This window comes from Peromyscus eremicus, chromosome 23 (assembly GCF_949786415.1).
Source record: "Peromyscus eremicus chromosome 23, PerEre_H2_v1, whole genome shotgun sequence".
NCBI classification, from domain to species: domain Eukaryota; kingdom Metazoa; phylum Chordata; class Mammalia; order Rodentia; family Cricetidae; genus Peromyscus; species Peromyscus eremicus.
This window is the reverse complement of record NC_081438.1, coordinates 28,306,139-28,327,877: the sequence shown is the minus strand read 5'-3', so window position 1 is coordinate 28,327,877 and position 21,739 is coordinate 28,306,139. Positions and strand designations below refer to the sequence as shown.

General features: G+C 51.5%; 1 protein-coding gene across 4 annotated transcripts in view; it reads right to left on the bottom strand.

Moving 5' to 3' along the window:
* Positions 1-21,739, bottom strand: part of Tnrc18 (trinucleotide repeat containing 18) — a 94,305-nt gene that overhangs the window by 41,163 nt on the left and 31,403 nt on the right. For 2 of the 4 annotated variants that reach the window (XM_059249653.1, XM_059249654.1), the window contains 9 exons: positions 13,625-13,721; positions 13,166-13,371; positions 12,802-12,948; positions 12,136-12,326; positions 10,848-11,277; positions 8,540-9,541; positions 1,887-2,062; positions 1,055-1,191; positions 777-905 (listed from right to left, as the gene is read on the bottom strand). In XM_059249653.1, the coding sequence (XP_059105636.1) occupies positions 777-905; positions 1,055-1,191; positions 1,887-2,062; positions 8,540-9,541; positions 10,848-11,277; positions 12,136-12,326; positions 12,802-12,948; positions 13,166-13,371; positions 13,625-13,721 (2,515 nt within the window). The remainder of the gene's footprint in view (positions 1-776; positions 906-1,054; positions 1,192-1,886; positions 2,063-8,539; positions 9,542-10,847; positions 11,278-12,135; positions 12,327-12,801; positions 12,949-13,165; positions 13,372-13,624; positions 13,722-21,739) is intronic. The other 2 variants (XM_059249656.1, XM_059249655.1) reach the window with 2 other exon arrangements.

Genomic DNA, 21,739 nt, shown 5'->3' with positions numbered 1-21,739 from the left:
TTTTTCCAGTCAGGATCATCCAAGGTTAAAGATGTGGCAAGATGAAGGCCATTTTCTCATGACAAGACCATGAATATCCCACTGCCTTGCCTGTGGCCACTCCGAGCCAGCCCTCCAGACTCCTTTTTGTTTCAAAGCACTGGCCAACCTAGTATCCACCCACCCTTGTGTACCAACACGGAAAGCTGTAGGACCCCTTTCCTCAACGGACCTCATATGGCCCATTCAGGTACATGGGGAGGCTGGAGCCCATCTGTACAGAAGCCTGGCTCTGGAGAGAAAGAGCCCTCATCCCAGCCAGCATTCAAGACCACCTCAGGAGGGGCCCCTGAAATGGCTGCAGTGCCACCCAAGAGGACCTTGTCCCCAGAGAGCAGCCCTGGTCTCCTGTGGGATCCCAGCAGGGTAGGGATGTATCCAGCCTGTCCTAGAAGGCTGGAGCTGAAGTGGTACTTCCGCAGGGAGGAGCCACGGAAAGAAGCAAGAATTAGTCCCAGGCGGTGAAGAAGTGGGCGGGGCAGGAAGGCGGGGCCAAGTGTTCGGGTTAGAGTTAAGCCACTGACGATCTTTCCACTTTCATCTTTCCACTCTCTTCGCTCACCCTCCTGGTCTGGGCAGCACTCCGGGCTCTCTGGGAGCTGCCGTTCAGGGATCAGAGCACCAGGCACTACTAGGTCCCCTGGCGCCCAGTAGTGGGCGCCTTAGAGGGGGGCCCTGCTCCTCCCCTCCGAGCTGGGTACCAGTCAGTCCCCGATCCACCGAGGGGCCAGCCTTACTTTCCGCCACCGCTGTGGCTCTTCCCTCTCTTGCAGGGGGGCGACAGGGCGCTCGGGGTGTGGGTCCGTTTCCGCGGCCTGCCAGGGCCTCTGCGTGCCAGGCTTCTATGGGCATCCTCGTGCCTGTCCCTTAAAAAGAATTCACAGGCTCGGCTGGGAACCTGGGGTGGGCGGGGCGCGGAGCGGGGTGCTTGGGTCCACGCACACACCTGATGACTACCACAGTCGACCTACCGACCAGATGTCCAGGATGGAGTGCAAGCTGGGGAGACACTCACCCCGAATCCCGGCGTCGCTGGAGCTTGACCAGCTCACGCTGTTTCTCTTTGTACCGCCGCTGGACCTCTGCCAGTCGCATCCGGAAGTCCAACTCCAGGGCATCCATGTCTTCCAGGGAAGACTTCATAGCAAACATCTGGAGGGAGGGTCAGGAGGAGGGGGGACAAATGAGGATGCCGACGTTTGCTTATGCCCCCCCACCTCACCCCTGTCAAAGACTGACTTTAATCCCATTGCTGTCCCCCTTTTCGGTTGGATTTTACAGTGTCTCACGTAGCTCAGGCTGGCCTCAAACTCAGTACGTAGTCAAGGATGACCTTGACCTCTTAACCTTCTGCCTCTCCTTCCTGAGTACTGAGATTGCAGGCAAGCACCGCCATGTCCAGTGTAGGTGGTGCTGGGCTCAAACCAACTAAGTAGCCTAGTCTGTCTGGCCTGGAACTCTCAGCAATCCTCCTGTATCGGCTTTGCAATTGCCGGGGTTACAAGATATAAGCCACCAGGTTATTCTATCACTGTTCCCTACTTTCTGTGGACCTGCCTCTTCTCTATGTCCAGGACCCCCTAATGCCAACTTTGCCAGGCGGCATCAAAACTTAAGATGACATGGTCATGATTTAATGAGGGCAAGTGTGTTATTTACACACAGGGGCTTGCAGTGGACGGCAGCTACCCGAGACCACACAGGCAGCAAAGGGTAGCCCCAGGCCTCGCTGCCAGTCTGCTTTCATTCCAGGTCATCACACTGCACCCAAGGGACATGCCTGACAGAGTGTAGCAAGAGGGGAAGGACGGATAGCCTGCAGGAGGAAGAGAAGCCATCGGGCTCACCCGTTCCTCCTTCTTTTGCATCCAGCTATATTTCTTGTTGGAGTTCAGTTCACGCGGAAGCCGCAAGTTCTTGAACGGATCTGAGAAGGGGCTGTCTAGCACCTCCTTCAGCATGTGGCTGCTGGCGGCCAGCAGGCTCTCCAGCGAGGGTCGCACGGCCAGGTTTGGATCTGCACCTGGGGAACGAGAGAGACAGGTGAGTCAGTGCTGGGACCTGGACCACTGGCAAGATGGCTCCACCCAGCCAGCCAGCCATCCTGAGGCCAGACCAAACTTCCAGAAACTGCACATCACACTGTGATCTACTGGACTGAAGCCATTCTGGGATGTAGGACACAGTGTCAAAGACAAGAGAATGCTCGGACCTCGGATATGGAACAGTTTTGTCCCCGCAGCGTGTGTGAAAGGTCAGGACTACTTCAGAATGACCAAAGGCTGGCAGAGGTTCCTTCTCAGGACAATGGGTATCCATCCCCAAGTGTTCCTACTTAAATTTCTCATTGGTGAATATGCTGTTTCCTACATCAGAAAAGAGGTCCAGGGAACCACCTGTCACCCCAGCACTCAGATGGCTTGGGCAGAAGGCCTGAGCTCAGGCCACACTGACTCCTCCCTCCTTACAAACAAACAAACAAACAAACAAACAAACAAACAAACAACGGTGGGGGTGGGGGGCTGGGAAGCACACACAAAAAAGACACAGCTGAGCAGGTAAGGAAGTGAGCTGCTCTTGTAGATCTGAATTCAATTCCCATCACCCACATCTAGCAGCTCAGAGCCACCAGCTCCAGGGCATCCAACCCTTCTGCACCTGCACTCACATGTATACATACACATACACATAAATAATACATATATTTTTTAAAAAGGGCCAGGCATGGGCACACACCCTTAATCTCAGCATTTGGAAGGCAGGTGGATCTCTAGAAGTTAGGGGCCAGCCTGGCCTACATAGTGAGTTCCAGATCAGCCAAGAGTACATAGTGAAACTCTGTCTCAGGAAAAATAATAATAATAATAAAATAAACAAATGAATGAGAGAGACAGAAATAAAAACCACAAACTGGACTAGGGAAAATAGCTGAAGAAAATGCTCACTTTGCAACTGTGAGGCACTGAGTTCAAATCCCCAGAATGCATGTAAAGCCCAGCACAGGAACATATATTCATAGTTCCAGTGTTCCTACAAGTGTTCCTATGGTGAGACAGAAGTCAGGCAGAGGAAAATTCCCCAGAAACTTGGAGAACCAGCTAGCCCGGCACTTCCTGTGGCAAACAGGGAATAAAGGGGAAAACGGGCACCAGAGGTTTTTTTCTCAGACTTCCACACACATGCTGTGGCATGTGCAAATCAACACTAAACACGTGTGTGTGTGTGTGTGTGTGTGCATGCACATCAGAATTACACACATGCACAAAAAGTACATATTTTAAAAAGCACAAATCAAGGAGAAAGATGTAAAGACCACAACACACAGTCTCTTCTGGGGGCGAATGTGACATAGTATCCCAGAGTTCCAGGAATGTATTGTCATGTTCAAACGTTCCTAACACACCCAGCCTCCTGCATAAATATTAAAACACAATGGAGGGCTGGGGATGTTGGCTCAGTCATACAGTGCTTGCTCTCACAAAGCCCTAGGTTCAATCCCCAACACCATAAACAGGCATAATAACACACAAGAATAACCCCAGTACCCAGGCAGTGGAGGCACCGGGATCAGGAGTTCAAGGTCGTCCTTGGTTACATACAGAGTTTGAGGGCTACGTGAGCTACATGAGACCATGTCTGCCTCAAACTGACAATCCTCTTGCCTCAGCCTCCCGAGTGCTAGAATGAAAGATCTGCATCACCATGCCGGGTTGTTTTAATTTTGTTTTTATTTTACTCTGTGTGTGTGTGTGTGTGTGTGTGTGTGTGTGTGTGTGTGTGTTTTATGAGAGAGAAACAGAAAGAGAATTGCTACATATACATAGTATGTATATGGAGGTCAAAGGACCTCCTTTCAGAAACTGGCTCTCTCACTTCCATCCTGAGTTCTAGGGAATCAAACTCAGGACCTCAAGCTTAGCAGCAAGCACCTTACTCACTGAACCATCTCACTGGCCCTCTTTTCTTTTCTTTCCTTTTTCTTTCTTTTTTTTTTTTTTTTTTTTGTTTTTTGTTTTTTTGTTTGTTTGTTTTTTGAGACAGGGTTGCTCTGTAGTTTTGGTGCTTGTCCTGGATCTCACTCTGTAGACCAGGCTGGCCTCTAACTCACAGAAATGGCCCTCTTTTCATTTTCAAATTGACATTTTCTCTTTGATCTAAAAGTTAACCAATTTTTGTGTACAATTCAGGCATATTTGAGAAAGAAAACGCAATCATCCATGTCTGAAGGCCAAGAGAGTGAGCGTTAATAATCCCAGCACTTTATATAATAATCAAGGCTTGGAAGCCTGGTTCCCAATGCTGGCTGGACTCCTGAGCTGGGGGCTGCCCCATGTCACGCTGGCTGAATCACTGAAGTCTCCCTGCTGTTCCCACTAGGTGTCAGCAGTGTCCTTCTGAACCAGTGACAACCAGAATTGCTGCAGCCAACATCCCAGAGGACAGAAAAATATCTCCCCTTAGTGAAAATCAGTGGTTTACTTCAATCAAATTTTTTTTATATATAATTAACTCTTCAATTATGTTTTGAGATATATAACTTTAGTTGACTTGGTACTCACTATATAGACCAGGCTGACCTAGGACTCCTAGAGATCTGCCTGCCTCTACCACTTGAGTGCTTGGATTAAAGGTGTGTGTACCACCATGCCCAGCTTTTTTTTTTTTTTTAAATGTGTTTTGCCTGGTGTGTCTGCGTGTGTGTGTGTGTGTGTGTGTGTATGTGTGTGTGTGTGTGTGTGTGTGTGTGTGTGCGCGCGCGCGCGCGCGCGCGCGCGCCAGAAGATGGTGTTGGAGCTCCTGAACTTACATATGGTTGTAAACTGCTCACGTGGGTGCTGGGAATCAAACCAGGACGTCTGGAAGAGCAGTCGATGCTCTTAAAACACTGAGCCATCTCTCCAGCTCCACTTTTTTCCTCTTTTGTTTTGAGACAGCGTCTCATGTAGTCCAGGCTAGCCTTGAACTCCAGACACTCTTGCTTCTGTTTCCTGAGTGCTGGGTAACAGGCTGTCCTACTGTGCCTGGCTTATTCATTACTAGAGATGGAACCCAAGGTTCTGTGCATGCGTTAGGCAAGCACTCTATCCTGAGCTACATCTTCAAACCTTTTTTTACTTTGCAACAGTTCCTCAGGCTGGCTTTGAACTGACAGTGTATGTAACAGGCAGTCCTGGAGCTTTCACTCCTCATGTCTCGGTCACAACAGGGATTATAGGCCCAAGGAACCCAGCCAATGGTTTTTATTCTTTTATTTTTGGTTGTGAGCCCAGGCTTTAGCAGCTGAGCCATCTCTCCGGCCTGGGTTTTATTTTTATATATCCTTGGGTAAACAAAGGCCAGGAGGTAGTGAACCTACCAGGTTCCTTGTATCAAGATGAAGCAGGCCAGTGCTGCTCCACTCCACCCTCATCACGTCAAGGTCCTCAGTGAGGCAGAGGACAGCTGACCTGTGTTCCAGAAGGTCCATCTCCCTCCCACCAGCCTCCTGATCCAAAGCTACCCAGGGGACACATGCCAAGCCAGCCTTTATGGGTACAGTTGCAACCCCTAACTTATATAGACAATTGGATTCTAATCCCAGATATTACAGTCCAAGAGAGCCGCCTGCCTTGGCCTCCCAAATGCTGGCACCGAAGGTGTGCACCAGCCCAACCAATCTCATAGGTACATCAGGATGTGGCCTCGACTGAAGAGAGGGTTCCTACAGAGGTGGATTGAGGTAGGTCCTAATCTAATATGTATGGTTTCTCCCAAAGGAAGTAAAAGTCTTAAAACAAAGGCAGGCAAAGGTCAGACATCTACAAACCAAAAAGAAAGGACTGGATGGGTCCACAGCATGCCTACAGTCCCAGCACTCAAGAGGATAAGGCAGGGGAATTGCTGCAGACTTTAGGCCAGCCTGGGCTACATACTTGACTCAAGAAAAAAAAAAAAAAAAAGAAAAGAAAAGAAAAGAAAGGAAAGGTTGGAGAGATGGCTCAGAGGTTAAGAGCACTGGCTGTTCTCCCAGAGGTCCTGAGTTCAATTCCCAGCAACCACATGGTGGCTCACAACCATCTGTAATAAGATCTGGTGCCCTCTTCTGACCTGCAGGCATACATGCAGGCAGAACACTGTATATATAATAAATAAATAAATCTTTTTTTAAAAAAAAAAGAAAGGAAGGAAGGGAGAAAGAAGAAAGAAAGAAAGAAAGAAAGAAAGAAAGAAAGAAAGAAAGAAAGAAAGAAAGAAAGATCTCTAGTCAAAGGTGCCCAGTCACTGGCAAACTATTCAAGCAATTCCAGCAAACAAGTGAATAAGCTTGTGGCTGTCACAATCAGAGATGACCTAGAGGTGGGCCCAGCTATTGCTCACTGCTGGCCTTTGATTTGGGGGTTTAATTAATCTCTAGGAGTATGAGGAGAGGTTCCTCAAAAAGCAACAGGCACCTAGTATGGAGGTGCATGAAGGCAGTCCCTGCTCCCCAACCATGCATTCCCACTGTACATGTAGACATTCAGATGCCTAGTCAGGTGTCAGTCCTTGCCTCCCTCCTTGTTTGAGAAAGAGTATTTGTTCCTGGCGTGTACAACAGGCTGGAATTCTAGCTCCGCCTCCAATTTTGTTGTAGCAACAAAGGAATGTGAGATGCTTGTTTCCATAGCCAGCTTTATATGGATTCTGAGATTTGAACCCAGGTCCTCACACTTAGGTGACAAGTGCTTTGTCACTGGAGCCATCCCCGCAGGCCCTAAGCTGCAGGTTTTTGTACTGCAAAAAGCATGCACTCCAGTGGGCCCATGATGAGGAGTCTGAGTTCTTACTGGGGTTCTGGGAAGGACAGGCTCAGACCAGCTGAGCAGGCCCACAGGCACAGGAGGAATTCCTGAAGGCACCACTGAGGGCAGTGAGCCTGGCAAAATGAGGTCAACAGAGAGAAAGTAGAACAGGGAAGGGGAGAGAGGCAGAAAAAGGAAGAACCAACTGGGCATGCACAGGAAAAAAAACCCTCAAGATGACTTAAGCGCCCAGCTCCAGCTGTATCTAATGCCGCTTTATTATTGCTCAACTTTGGTTCCATGAGCAAATAAATTCTGCCCTTTGGGGACGGGGGAGGGGGAGAGTCTAACATAGCCCAGCCGAGCCTCAAACTCAGTATGTAGCCAGAAGATGACCTTGAAGTCTGGATCCTCCTACCTCCATCTCTCAAGCTTTGGGATTACTGGTTCAAGTGGTGCTGAATGGAATATCATGCATGCTGAGCAAGCAAGCACTCTACCAGCAGAACTATGTTCCATTTATTGCATTACATTTATTTACTTGTGTGTGTGTGTGTCACACATCCGTGCGCACACACATGCTGCAGCACACATGTGGAGCTCAGAGGACAACTTTTGGGAATCAGTTCTCTCTTCTATTATGTAGGTTCTGGGCTCAAGACCATCAAGGCTTGGTGTAGGTGCCTTTACCCATGGAGTCGCCCCTCTCACTCACCCCCACTCCCGTCCAACCTCTCTCCAAGCCAATTTAACTTAAAAAAAAAAAAAAAACAAAACAAAACAAAAAAAAACTCCTGCTCTCATACAATGCCAGAGGAAGGAGATGGAACCGGAGACTTACGACTTACGTTCATCAAAATGGCACCTCTGGTTGTTTTCTCACTCCTCCCATCTCCACTTCAATACTGAGATGGAATCCATAGAGCAAGCATTCTACCACTGAGCCACACCCCAGCCCCTCACTGGAAGATTCTAGGCAGGTGCTCTACCACTGAGCCACACCCCAGCCCCTCACTGGGGGATTCTAGGCAGATGCTCTACCACTGAGCCACACCCCAGCCCCTCACTGGGGGATTCTAGGCAGATGCTCTACCACTGAGCCACACCCCAGCCCCTCACTGGGGGATTCTAGGTAGGTGCTCTACCACTGAGCCACACCCCAGCCCCTCACTAGGGGATTCTAGGCAGGGGCTCTACCACAGAGCCATACCCCAGCCCCTCACTGGGGGATTCTAGGCAGGTGCCCTACCGCTGAGCCACACCCCAGCCCCTCACTGGGGGATTCTAGGCAGGTGCTCTACCACTGAGCTAATCCTCAGCCCTCTTTTTACTTTTTATCATGAGATCAGGGTTTCAGTTAGTTGCCTGGGCTGGCCTTCTATTCTCTCTAGCCCAAGCTGACCTTAAACTCACAATCCTCCTGCCTCAGGCTTCCATGTAGCTGGGATGATAGCTCGTGCCACCAATCCTCGTTTTACAATTAAAAGCAAAAACAAAAAGAATGTGAATAAGACATATTCTGGGAGCCTTGGAAGCTTTTAAGAAAAAAAAAAAAATCTACATCTGTAAATCTACTGGCTGGCCTGGACCTTGCTGTGTATACCAAGCTAACCCAGAACCACAGAGACAGACCTGCCTCAGATTCAGAAATGCTGAGATTTACAGATGTGGACCACCACCACTGGCTTCTATCAATTTTCTGAAAAAGAACATCAGAAACCTTCAGCCCCAGGACTTACCTACAACCTCTTGGCCCCTGCGGTCAAGCTCCAACTCAGCTATCTCACTCAGCAGGGTGATGCCCTGCAGGAAGCTGTGTTCCAGGCCTACGCTGGGGGCTGTGTCCAGCTTCTCCCCGGCTGGTACCCCAGTACCCAGAGAGGGCAGAGGCCTGGCCTGGGGCAGCTCGGCTGCAGCTGCCAGTGCATTCATGCCGGCCAGCGGGTCCTCCAGGCCTGGCAGGAGTGATTCAGAGCAGCTCTCTTCAAGATAGCAGGTACTCCCCGGAGCAGGTGCAGCCTCCTGGGCCTCCAGGTTCAGACACTGGCCCTCTGGGACAGGTAAGTCACAGTCTGAGAGCTCTAGGCCGGGCTGAGGCTCCGTCAGGGATGGCTGGGGCAGGCCGTCCTCAGGCCCTGCCTCTGTCATGGGCCCTTCCATTGGCACATCCAGGGGCACCTCCACCGGCTCTTCCTTAGTCTCCACCAGCGGCTCAGGTGTCAGTTGAGTGCCCAGCTCCAGGGCAGCCACGCAGGGCTCTGTCCTACCCGGCAGTTCTATCTGTGGTTCAGCCACTTGCGCAAAGTCTGAGGCTTCAGAGGGCTCCCGGCAGCCCTGACCCGCTGTGCTCAGCGCCTGGGCCTCTAGCAGGCCACCTCCGCAGCCCCCTGCAGGGCTTACAGCCACCATGGTCTCGGGGACAGGCAGAGCCAACGGTGACTCGAGGGGAGGCAGCTCCGTGGGGCCCTCTTCGACATCCTCAACCTCAGCCTTCACCTCACAGTCAACGAGCGGCAGGGGCTCCTCTGGACTGTCCCGGGGTGGCTCTGGGATCTTGGAAGGTGACAGGCAGATGGGCTTGTCTTCAGGAGACAGTGCCAGGCGCTCGGGCTCATCAGCTGGGAGTGGTACGTCAGGGGCGAGGCCGTCAGCGTCAGCAGCCGCAGTGGGCTGCAGCAGGAAGGGGTAGGGTCGCCCGTAGTGTGGCTGCAGGGCTTGGAATGAGTACCTGGGGGGGATATCTGCCGAAGACAGAAGAAGTCAGTGAAGGGGGCTCCCTGGGGCTCTAACTTATCCCATCACCTGAGAGAGAAGACAACATAAAACCAACTGCTCCTGCTTGATCAGCTGCAGGGTCGGGAACACCCTCCCCTCTGATCCTGAAATAACCCAAGAGCCTTCTACATGTCTGAGCCTTGGAGAGTCAGCCACCATCTTGTCCTCAAGGGTCTTACAACTGTAAAGGTGAATTGGGACTGGACCAGAAGCAAATGATTAAACAAGGTCTATGAAGATCTGTCAGTCAGCCCGGGCTGTACCTCACCCCAATAAAGCATGTGTTCAAAAATCTCACAGTAGCTGGGCGTGGTGGAGCGCGCATGCCTTTGATCTCAGAACCTGGGAGGCAGAAGCTCACAGATCTCTGAGTTCAAGGGCAACCACGGGTACATAGTGAGACACTGTCTTGAAACACAGCAGAGCAAAATCCTTCATGGTAATACAGTTTTGTCCTAAGAGGCGGGGCTGAGAGGAATGACTGTGGCAGCGTCAGTCCTGACCCAGGCCTGGGCAATGCCCAACAGGAGGTTAACACGTGCAACAGTCTACCAGAGAGTAGGCTCGAGGCCAGGCATGTGCTTACCCCTTAGCATCAGCATTACACCAAAGACTGCCCAAACTAACTCAGCACTAATACAGGATTCTGAATTAAAATCCAAATCCTCCCAAGTGCGAGCTCACTAAAGAGGACACAGACCTCAGGCCCCAAAGCCACCTGCAGCCAGTCCTAATGAACACAGGACACTGGGACAGCATGTGTGTGGGGTCAAAGAGGTTGCCCAGATGGGAACCTCTAAGTGTTCCCAGGGTGACCCAGCAGTGACGGTGCAGAGTTTACAAGTCTGGGTTTTCGCTGTGCTCTGAGTAGCCTGCCTGCACGGATGCTATCAGACCCATGTCCCCTGCACTACACTAACAAGGGACCGGGAAGAGATCTCAGCTACATTCTTTCCAGAGTTGACTAGGGGATCCACAGAGTGCTCATCAAGAGAGTGAGTGAATGGATGAACGAATGAGCCACTGGACAGGGGTCAGTGACTAAATGAAGCAGAGAACAGATTGTCATGGAAGATGAATGAACAAGCAGGAACGACACAGGTTCACAAATGAGCAAGTAAATGAATGAGGGAAGGAATAAATGAATGAGCCAGTGAGTGAGTGAATGAATGCACCGTGAACAGACAAGAATGAATGAATGAGCCAAGCCACCAATGAACACTCAGGAATTCAGTGTCTCATGGACAGGTGGCCCCTGTCCTGCACACTCACCTGTGAACAGGGCCTGGAAGGGGCTGGGCGCCTCCTTCTCCAGCTCGAGGTCTTTCTTCTCCACCACGTTCTCAGGAGCCTCTTCCTTGCGGGTGAGGCCAGGGGTAGGTGGTGGGGAGGCAGGCGGCGGGCTGCTGGGGTGCGAGCTAGGCGTGGCAGGGTAGGTATAGGCTGGTGGCTTAGACACATCCTCCACCTTCTGGATAACCTTGGCCTTCAGAGAGGTCACGGGGGAGGCTCGGGGAGACGGGGGTGGACTCACAGCCTTGCCATGGGTGCCTGTGGGGCCTGTAGCTAGGCCGGTAGGCTTGCGAGGCAGTAGCCCCGGGCCTGTAGCACTCAGGCCGGCCTTGCCTGTGGTCTCCAGACTCCGCTTATTCACCTTCTCCTCCATCTCAGCTCGATGCTCCTGTGCTTTCAAGCGCTCCTGCTGGGGAATGGGACCAGGGGTAGGAGCGGCACAGCAGGAGCCATCATCACCTGCCTGGTCCCTGGAGCCTTCCACTCCAGAGACTATCAGGCAAGATCCAAGGTCCAGGCCACCCAGCCCTCCCTGTCCCATACACCACAGACATTCCACCGTGGCACACGTGTAATAAACATGGCGTTCTACAGAACCCCGAGAGTGGGCTGGGGGCAGGGCACGGAGCTCAGGCCAGGACTCTGGCCCAGCTGGGACCCTCGCAGTTGAAGCCTAGTGTGCTTAACTACCTGCTCAGTGCTAAGTTGCATTAACCAAGCACCACTGAGACATCTGACATCAAAATGAGAAACCTAGCTCTACAATGGCCAGTACTCACTGCCGCCCGGCAGCTAGTACCCAAAACACACCCAAGACCGCTCCACATACTCGCCACTGTGTGGCCACCGGTACCTAAGAGCTAAGTAACTAACCATTACTAGGACCCCTGTTTCCTGGAAGCAGAAACTTCAAGACCAGAGAGGTTAAGTCACTTGCTGGAGGACACAGAGCCTGAAAAATCTTTGTACCACCCAACTGATTACTCCCGAGTAGCTACTGCCTAGAGACAGATGGGGACCTCCAAGATCCCTTGGGCATCCAGTCACAACATCGCCAACCCACACCTCTGTCATGTTTCTCCACTACTCACTGGGTCCTGTCACTAGTGGGTACCACCTACCACAACCTAGCTTTCGTATCTGATCTTCTCTCTGGTCCTCCTCTGTTCAGATGCTACCTCCTTCAGGCAGCCCTCCCGGACTGCCACTCTCTTCAAGTCATATATGGCTTGCCATGTCTGCCTCCCACCACGGGGCCAGGACTCACCACCAGCTGTGCGCTGCGCTGCAGCTCCAGGGCCTGGGCTGCCTGCTGTTGCAGGTACAGCAGCTCTTGCTGCCGCAGAAAGTGCTGCTGAGAGAAGAGCTGCAGCTGCTGGGCATGGTGCAGGGGGCTGCGGCCAGGTGGGTACAGGGCTGGCCAGAGAGGAGGGACTGCTGCTCGTTCCATTAGCTCAGCTGTGGAGACAGACAACAGGGGGGCTGCACTCACGGCCCCAGCTCCTGTGTGGACTCTCCCCTCATTGCCAGGGGGAGAGGCTAAGGCCCAGTGCAGACAGCCAGGCAATACCAGAACCGAGGCTCCTGCCGGCTTTCTCAGCCTGGAGTATCATCCCCTGTGTATATGCACACACCGCTGCCAAACCCCCAAGGAGAACGTCCTCAGAGGTCACAGTTGGAGCATGTCAACATGCAGGATGGTACCAAAGTCACCATGGGGACTACAACCCACGGTCTGCAGAGTGGGCCTCAGAAGGGACAGGGACACCCAGTCCCCACAGGTGACCCTAACTGAATTCTCATGGAGTGGTCAGAATCTGTTCTCTGGACACGACTGAGGTTGGATGCTTTCTTGGGCCCACTTGTCCCCACTCCGTATGCAGAGTTGTCCCACCCCCACAGGAGGCCAGGAAAGTCCCTGGCTGTCACTTACCAAAATGAGGCAGGTGATCACTAGGGATAACCACCAGCTGGCCAGACTGGGGATCCCTGACGAACTGGTAGGCTGATGGCAAGGAGCCCCCTAAGCCAGGTGGGAATGCGGGGGCCATGCCCTGGTGTAGAGAGGGGGGTCCCAGGCCTAGGGGGAGAAACCCAAGTTCACATCAATGTAAGGAGATTCCAGGCCCATTGACGGCACTGTAGTCCCTGGTCACCACTGAGAATCCCAAAAGAACACTGAAGAGTGCAGGCAGACTGGGGACAGGCGTCTGTCCCACCTCTACTAGGAAGCTGAGAGGTATTTAGCTGGTCCCAGCCTTCCCTCAAGGAGAGAAACCCCTTGGAGCTACACTCACCATAAGGGTGTCCAGCAAGCCACATGGATGTGCTGCCCGAGCGAGGCAGCCAGGGGTGTGCGGCCAAGTGAGCGGCGGGGTCAGCAGACCAGCGTCCTGAGCCTGCCAGCGTAGGGCCCCCAGTCACCATGAGGTTGGGGTTCAGACCATTAGGAGCACAGCTGGTGGGGTGTAGACGGGCCAAATCAGCCAACTCCTTACTTTCTCTGCAAAGGGAAACAGAGGTATGAGAACCGCTGGTGGCCCAGGAATGGGGAGGGAAAGACAGAAGGCCACAGCTCGGGGGGCTTACAGGGTGAGCCTGGGACAGCTGAGGCTCTTCCCTACTGGCTGGAGGGGACTTGCCTCCAAACCCAAGGTGGCTTGGCTCTCAAGGACCATGGTGGAACTCAGAGGTCACCTCATCACCCTTACCCCAAAAGCTCCCAGCCCCGACTCTCAGGTACCCCAAGCCCTCACCGGAGCAACTTCTCCTGGTCGCGGTCCAGCCGTGTACCTAGCAGCCGATCCTCCCGGTGTCTGGCTCGATCGCACTCATCATCAGTCCGGCCATGCCCTGGGGGCCAAAGCTGGCAGTGAGTCCCCTGCCTACAGTGGTCCAGGCTCTCATTACATCTTTCACCCATCGATGCCCTCCCCTCGTACACCCAACAGAACCCTCCCTGTGAGGATCTTTCTCCCAGCAACACAGATCCTTACGACCCCTGAACCCCACTGAGGGGTCTTTGGCCCAGAAACTTCCCATCCCAGGAGCCTGCCTGGACAGCTGTGGTGAAAATAACACCTGCAGATATAAGTTTAAACACAATAAAATCTATCAAACACAAGCATGGTGGCACTCGCCTTTGACCCCAGGACTCAAGAGGAAGAGGCAGATGGATCACTGAGTTGGAGGCCAGCCTGGTCTACACAGTGTGTTCCAGGACAGCCAGGGCTCCACAGAGAAACCCTGTCTCCAAAAATAAAAAATAAAAAAAAATCAAACAACTGGGCATGGCAGCACACACCTGTGATCCTAACACTTGGTTGAGGCAGGAGGATAGATGTGAATACAAAGCCAGCTTGGGTTACATATCAAGTTCCAGGATAGCCTGAGCTTCAGAGTGAGATTCTGTCTTTTTTTTTTTTTTTTTTAAGGCAGAGAGGAGGCTCAGTGGATCAAGGTACTTCCTGCCAAGCCTGAAGACCAGAGTTCAATCCCCTAAATCTATAGGGTAGAGGGAACAGACGCCTGCAAGTTGACCTCTGACCTCCACATGTGCACAGTGGCATACCTGTGCCTATACATATACACGAACACACAAAATAAATGTCTTTTCTTTTTCATTTTTATTTTATGCATACAAGTATTTTGCCTGCATGTTTGTGTATGTACTACGTTCATGCTTGCCTGGTGCTCTAGGAGTTCAGATGAAGGTGTTAGATTCCCTAGAACTGGAGCTCCAGATGGTTGTAAGCTGGGAACTGAACTTGGATCCTCCACAACAAAAAGCCCTCTTAACCACTGAGCCATCTCTGCAGCCCAAATAAATGTATTTAAAAGTCGGTGGTGGTGCACACCTTTAATCCCAGCACTCGAGAGGCAGAGGCAGGAGGATCTCTGTGAGCAAGTTCCAGGACAGCCAGGACTACATAGAGAAACCCTGTCTCAGAAAAGCAGTGATGATGATGATGATGATGATGATGGTGGTGGCGATGAAGAAAATTTAAAGAAAAAAGATGGGGAGGCTCAACAGGTAAAGGTGCTTGCTGCCAAGTCTGACAACCTGAGTTCAATCTCCAGAACCCACATGGTGGAAGTGGGGGGTAGGGGACAGCTCCTATATGTTGCCTTCTCACCTTGACACACATGGGGTGACATGTCCATGCCCACACATTTACACACACACACACACACACACACACACACACACACACACTCACACAATGGTATAAAGGAGAAGGGGTTGGGGGTGTGGCTTGGCTGGCAAACTGCTTGCCTAGCAGCCATGGATTCCATCCCCTTCTCCCCATAGGGGGATACCAGGCATGGTCTATACACACAGAAGAGGATTTTAAGGTCAAGGCTATCCTCGGGCTACATGGCAAATTAGAAGTGAATCTGGGCTGCATGAGCCTCTGTCTCGGCAAATCGATAAATAAAACTGGTCACGTGATGACGTAATCGGAGCAGCCACCCCTGGCCTGGCCCAACAGACCCAACTCGGGGTCTAGAGCAGGCCAAGTTCGGGATTCTCACAGGCCAAGGTCCCACTTGAGAGGCAGCAACTGAACTCCTGGTACCTCATTTATCTCCCTGCACCCCTAAAACCTCAGAGTCCTCAAGAGCACTGTCCTTGCCCAAGACAAGCTCAGAGACGGCAGACCCTCTGGTCTCCCCAAAGATGGGGATGCAGCCGTCCAGAGCACAGGAGCCACATGAGGCCAGACATCCAAGGGCCACATGTGCTACAGACCGCCAAACAGTCTAGTATGGGACAGGGACAGCGCCTGGAGGCAGATGGAACAGGGCCAGCAAGTCTACCTGGAGTGAACCTCAGGGCTTCCTAGAACATCTTTTAAAAAAAATCAGGCCCTACACTGGGAAACCCTGATCAATTTAAGTGGTGAGAGTGGGCAGAGGTGGGGCAGGGGAGGGAGGTGTCCCTGGCCACCGGCAGGACCCTTTTCCCCAGAGCCACAGTCCATAGAAGCATTCACCAAGCTCTTTACTTACACCAGTGCAAAGTGACTGGAAGGGCGAGTTAAGGAGGGGAGGGGAGGAAAGCAGGAAGCAGGGAGCAATGCCACCTTCAGATGGGGTGGGGGGACCCAGGCAGGGCACTCCTTGCCTCTGAGGCCATGGAGTTCTCCAACTACCTTGGAACCCTCCTGTGGCGGTGAACATCACCAGTGTGACAGGGTTCTAGAATGACATAAGCAAGCAAAGCTGTGAGCATATCTGTCTATGAGGGGTTTCCACAGAGGCTTCATGAGAGGTCAGAAGATCCACTCCTGAATGTGGGCAGAACTACGCTCTGGGTTGCTGACTCAGACCTAGTAAAGAACAGCATGGCCAGGGGACGGCTCAGCAAGCAATGTAGGCAAGCCCAACAGCCTGAGTTCGATCCCTGGGACCCCCAGAACCTACTTGACGGAAGGAGAGAAGGAATTCCTGAAAGCTGTCCTCTGAGCTTGACATGTGTGTGCATATACACAAATACGTAAATAAATGTAAAAAAAAAAATTTTAAGAGAAGAAAGTGGCTGGAGAGAGAGCTCAGCAGTTAAGAGAAACTGTTTTGTCATTATAAGAACCAGAGTTTGGGGTCCCAGTAACCACGGAACCAGCCAGGTGTCTTGCACACACCTGTAACCACAGCTCCAAGGGACTGGAGACCTGAGGATTACTGGGGCTGCCTGGCTGCCAGGTGAGCCAAGGTGACATGAGCTCTACCTTCAGAAAGAGACCCTGCTTCAAAGACACAAGGTAGGAGAGGAGTGGAGGACGACACCCAACACCCTCTTCTAGTCTCCACACGTGCATACAGTAAACATATCTGAATACACATGCGCACACAGGTGCATACAACAACAAATAAAAGTTCTACAGGAGAAGGAGAGCTGAACCCCAGCATTCATCTCTCTCTGCTTCCTGACCACAGATGTCGCCAATCCTGCCTCTGTGCCTCCCCCACCACGATGGACCGTGCACTCAAACTATAAGCCAAAATAAATGCCTCCTTTCTTCCTTAAGTAAATGTTTTTGTTGGATATTCCATCACAGCAACTGGAGAAATAATACAAACCCCTCTCCCCGCCAAGAAGAATAACAGCAAAAAGTGACAGAACCAACCAGGTGCTGGGGAGAGGGCTGGGTTGGTGAAATGAAGACCTGAGTTTGAATCTCTTGAACCCATATTTAAAAACTGAGCACAAGCCATGCAATGGTGGCACACACCTGTAATCCTAGCCCTTAAGAGACAGAGGCAGGAGGAGCTCTGTGAGTCTGAGGCCAGACTGGTCTACAGAGTGAGTTCCAGGACAGCCAGGGGTACACAGAGAAATCCTGTCTTGAAAAGACCAAGAATAAATAAATATAAAAGTAAAAGATAAACTGAACACAACAGCACAAAACTGTAATCCCAGCAATGGGGAGGCAGACAGAGGGATCCCTGGGGTTTGCTGGCAGATAGCCTAGCTGAACCAGTGGGCTCTGGGTTCGGTCATAAACTCTATCGCCAAAGACAAGGTAGGGGCTGGAGAGATGGCTCAGCAGTTACATGCACTTGCTGTTCTTGCAGATGACACACTTCCCACCACCCACAGGACCACTCAGAATCACCTGTAACTCCAGTTCTAGGGAATCTGGAGCCCTCTTCTAGCCTCTAAGAACATCAGGGCACACATGTGATGCACAGACATACAACCCTGGCAAAGCAGCCATACACACAAAATTTAAAAAAGAAAAAAAAATTTAAAGGTAGAAGAAACTGAGGAAGGCACTTCTAGCCTACAGACAGACAGACACACACACACACACACAGAGACACACACACACACACACTGGCTGAACTAGAAAGGGCTGTGCCCAGGAGCCATTGAGAAACTAGCTTAGAAAAGGAACAGCAGGTATGAGGCAGGGCCCAGGCTCGGAGAGCCACCCTGAGTTCCACAGCTGTGCCTGGAAATCAGAGCCTGAGCTCATGCTTCCTTGTCCCGGGGGAGACGCCACGTCAACCAGGCTCACACACTCCCAAGGGCTCAGCCATCTGGGAAGGGCACGTGCCACCAGTCTCTGTGTCTAAGACCAGCTGCATACGGCGGCGCTTGCTGCTGGGGCCCCAGAAAGGGGAGGTGCCTGGAATGCAGCCTAGGCTCAGGGCCACAAGTCTTCTGTATACCATGACTGAATTGTGCTGGGTTACTTCCTGTCCCAAGTGTCACCTGCCACTAGACACCAACTCAGAGCAGCCTCCATGCCCAGGGCCACTAGACAGAGCTCCAGGCCACTACAGGCAGCAAACTGGCTGGCTGCCAAAGAAATGTGACATGACTACCACACCTGACCCCATGCTCCGAGGGGCTTCACCCCTACCCACATCACTCTGTAGCTACCTATGACCTGTTCACACTTCACTCTGTCCAGTCACCCCACAGAGCCAAGTCCCTGCCCTGGGCCAACATCACGGGGTCCAGATGCCCTCCCTAGCCCTAGCTGCCAATCTCTGCATGTCAATCACATGCATCCCTTCCCCATCTTAGGGACACTCTGTTCCTTCCACAGAATGCCCTTCCACTGGATTACTCGACTTAAATTGACATCAGGAAGGAAGGAACCAGCTCCTGACCACCTCTCCCTCCATCACATCCCTCATTTCTCTCTCTCACTGCACTGATCATAACATGACGACTCTGCTTGTGGTTAGTTCACCATCCAACTGGCTGCACCACATGTATGCACTCCACTGCTCAGGTCCCAACAGAGCTGTCCACATAAAACCGGACAGAAATGCAATCAACAAACAGCAAATGCCAGGAAGAACAGATGTCTGGAAGAAAAGTGAGATATGTAGAAGGAAAGGAACCCTGGGGCAAGAACCTGCAAAGAAACAGTGAAGAGCCAATGAGAGTAAGCAAGAGAGGGAACAGAAAAGGAGAACTCAACAATAGAACATCTGCCTAGAATACCCAGTGAGGGGCTGGGGTGTGGTCAGTGGTAGAGCATCTTCCTAGAATCCCCCAGTGAGAGGCTGGGGTGTGGTCAGTGGTGGAGCACCTGCCTAGAATACTCAGTGAGGGACTGGGATGTGACTCAGTGGTAGAGCATCTGCCTAGAATCCCCCAGTGAGGGGCTGGGGTGTGACTCAGTGGTAGAGCACATGCCTAGAATCCCCCAGTGAGGGGCTGAGGTGTGGCTCAGTGGTAGAGCACCTGCCTAGAATCCCCCAGTGAGGGGCTGGGGTGTGACTCAATGGTAGAGCACCTGCCTAGAATCCCCCAGTGAGGGACTGAGGTGTGGCTCAGTGGTAGAGCACCTGCCTAGAATCCCCCAGTGAGGGGCTGGGGTGTGGCTCAGTGGTAGAGCACCTGCCTAGAATCCCCCAGTGAGGGGCTGGGGTGTGGCTCAGTGGTAGAGCACCTGCCTAGACAGTGAGGGGCCGGGACATGGCTGAGTTAGCAAGCAGGTAGTGTACATGTGACAGTGGTTTTCATTCCCATCAGTAAAAGAAAGCACCAAACTCAAACCATATCCTCTTCTTGCACACACACACTTATGACCCGTGCGGGCACAGGTATTTTAGACACTAAATCACAAGCCACCCTACACACAAGAGGAGTACCCTACCATGTCACAGAACCCTATTCAGGGTAGAAGACTTGTCCACTATCATACCATCCCAGAATAAGCATGTGCTGCTGCAACCACCCCCTCTCGTCAGAGGACTGGCTTCCTTGGCTAGGTATCTCTGCCCAGAGCAAGACGATCGTTCAGTCAGCAAACATCCACTAAACACCATTCACTTAGACCTCTATGATTGAAGATTTCAAAGTCAGCAGACACATCCTGATTCAAAGTCCAAAGGCTCAGATATTCTCAAGAGACATAAGGACTTCCAGGGACTAGCTAGGGACAGTCAACACAGGATGGGATATTCTACCAGGAAAACAAGCATGGACCAGATGGAGCACTGGGTGGTATAAAGTTACTGCTAGAAGCTGGGTGTGGTAGTACAGGAGGATCTCTGTGAGTTCAAGGCCATCCTGATGTGTATAATGAGTTCCTCATCAAGACTACGCAGTAAAACCCCATCTCCAAAAATAAAAACAGTGGCAGGAGAAAGACCCAGGCCCAGTACCCCAGCCCTGAGGCTGGGTGAGGCCCTGAAACCTGAATGACAGAGACATTACAAGTAAGAGTGACACCGAACACCTGGCCTTGCTAGCTTGTCTGAGAAATAGGACTGAAATCAGTCCAAGAGAGAGGTCGTAGAGAAGACTACACTTATGAAGACCATGGAACCCAGAAGGCAGCAGCAGGCAGGCTGGGAAGGGGAGGAACCCAGGGCATGTCAGGAGATATATATACAAGGTCCCAGTACAGCTATGGGTGTGTAGTCCGGAAGCTGCAAGAAGGGAGCTTTGTGGGTGGTCCTGGACTGTGGTCCAAGAGAAAAAGTTGGGGACATGAGACAATGCCTGCCTTGAGATGTCATACAAGGGCAGACCAGCTGGACATGACCTTTTCCCGGCCTTCACTCAGCCTACCAAGCCCTCACCAGGACACACTCAGCTTCAATGCCTGAACCACAGACCCTTAGCACGGCAGCAGGCTCTGCCCTTAGCTGACAGAGTGCAGAGCTCAATAAAGATGCTGAAAATAGGTCTCCAAAATACACAAAATACTGACCAACTTACCAAGTTCCGGAAGAAGATCCAACCTCAAAAATGAGTTCAACATGGTGGCTAACACCGATAAGGGAGACTGAGGCAGGAGGGTTACAAGTTTGAGGCTAGTTTGGGCTTAGCCTCAGCTATTAACAAGACCTTGTTTCAAAAAAAAAGGGGGGGGGCTGGGGAGGTGGGTCAACAGATACAGTGCTCACCCGTGCAAGTGTGAAGACACAAGTTTGGATCCCCAAAACACATAGATGACTTTATGTCAGAGCTCCTACAGTGATGTAGGAGACGAAGACTGGAAAGGCCCCACAAAAGCCAACAATCCAGCTAGCCTGGCGTACACAGTAACAAACAAGAGACCCTGCTTCAAACAAGGTAGACGGCTAGGACTGGCACCCAAGATTGTCCTCTGACCTTAAAACATGCAACCTGGCACACACATGCCCACATACTCACACAAATCCAAACACATACTCACACAAATCAATCAATCAATCAATCAATCAATCAATAAAAATTACAAAAAATTCTAAGGGAGACAGATGATCCAGAGGATAAAACTGTTTGCCTCACAAAGCCTGATGACCTGAATTTGATCCCTTGAACCCGGAGTGGAAGGAAAGAATCAACACTTGGAAGTTGTTCTCTGACCTCCATATGTGCAAACACATGTTCACATACTCACATTCTCACACGCGCGCACACACACAAATAGAAATAATTAAAAAAAAAAACAAAAAAACAAAAAACAGCAGCAGCTAGGGCATTGGTGAGAAGACTCAGCAAGTGTAAGGGATATGATTGCCCCTTCTCACATCTCTGGGCACCAGCACACACATGATATACACTCACACGCATGCACATACATTTCTTCACTTAGATAAGATTCACTAAAGCCTGTCAGGAAGCCGTCTCTACCATCCACAAGCATTCAATCATTCACCTGTTTACCCAACACCTACTATGCTCCAAGCCCCATGTTGACAGGGCACCAGAGGCACTGAATGAAGCGACACCCGGCTCTATCCCCCCCACCCCGACTCAGGAGGCTTAAGGTTAGTCTATACCTAGGAATCTCCAGGACATAACAAAGTGACTCAAAACAGCACAGAGGTACTACGTGCAAAAATATTCCACACAGCATTCTCGACACAAAAGAGAGCAGGCAAAAACTTAAAATGCCCACAGGGGACCA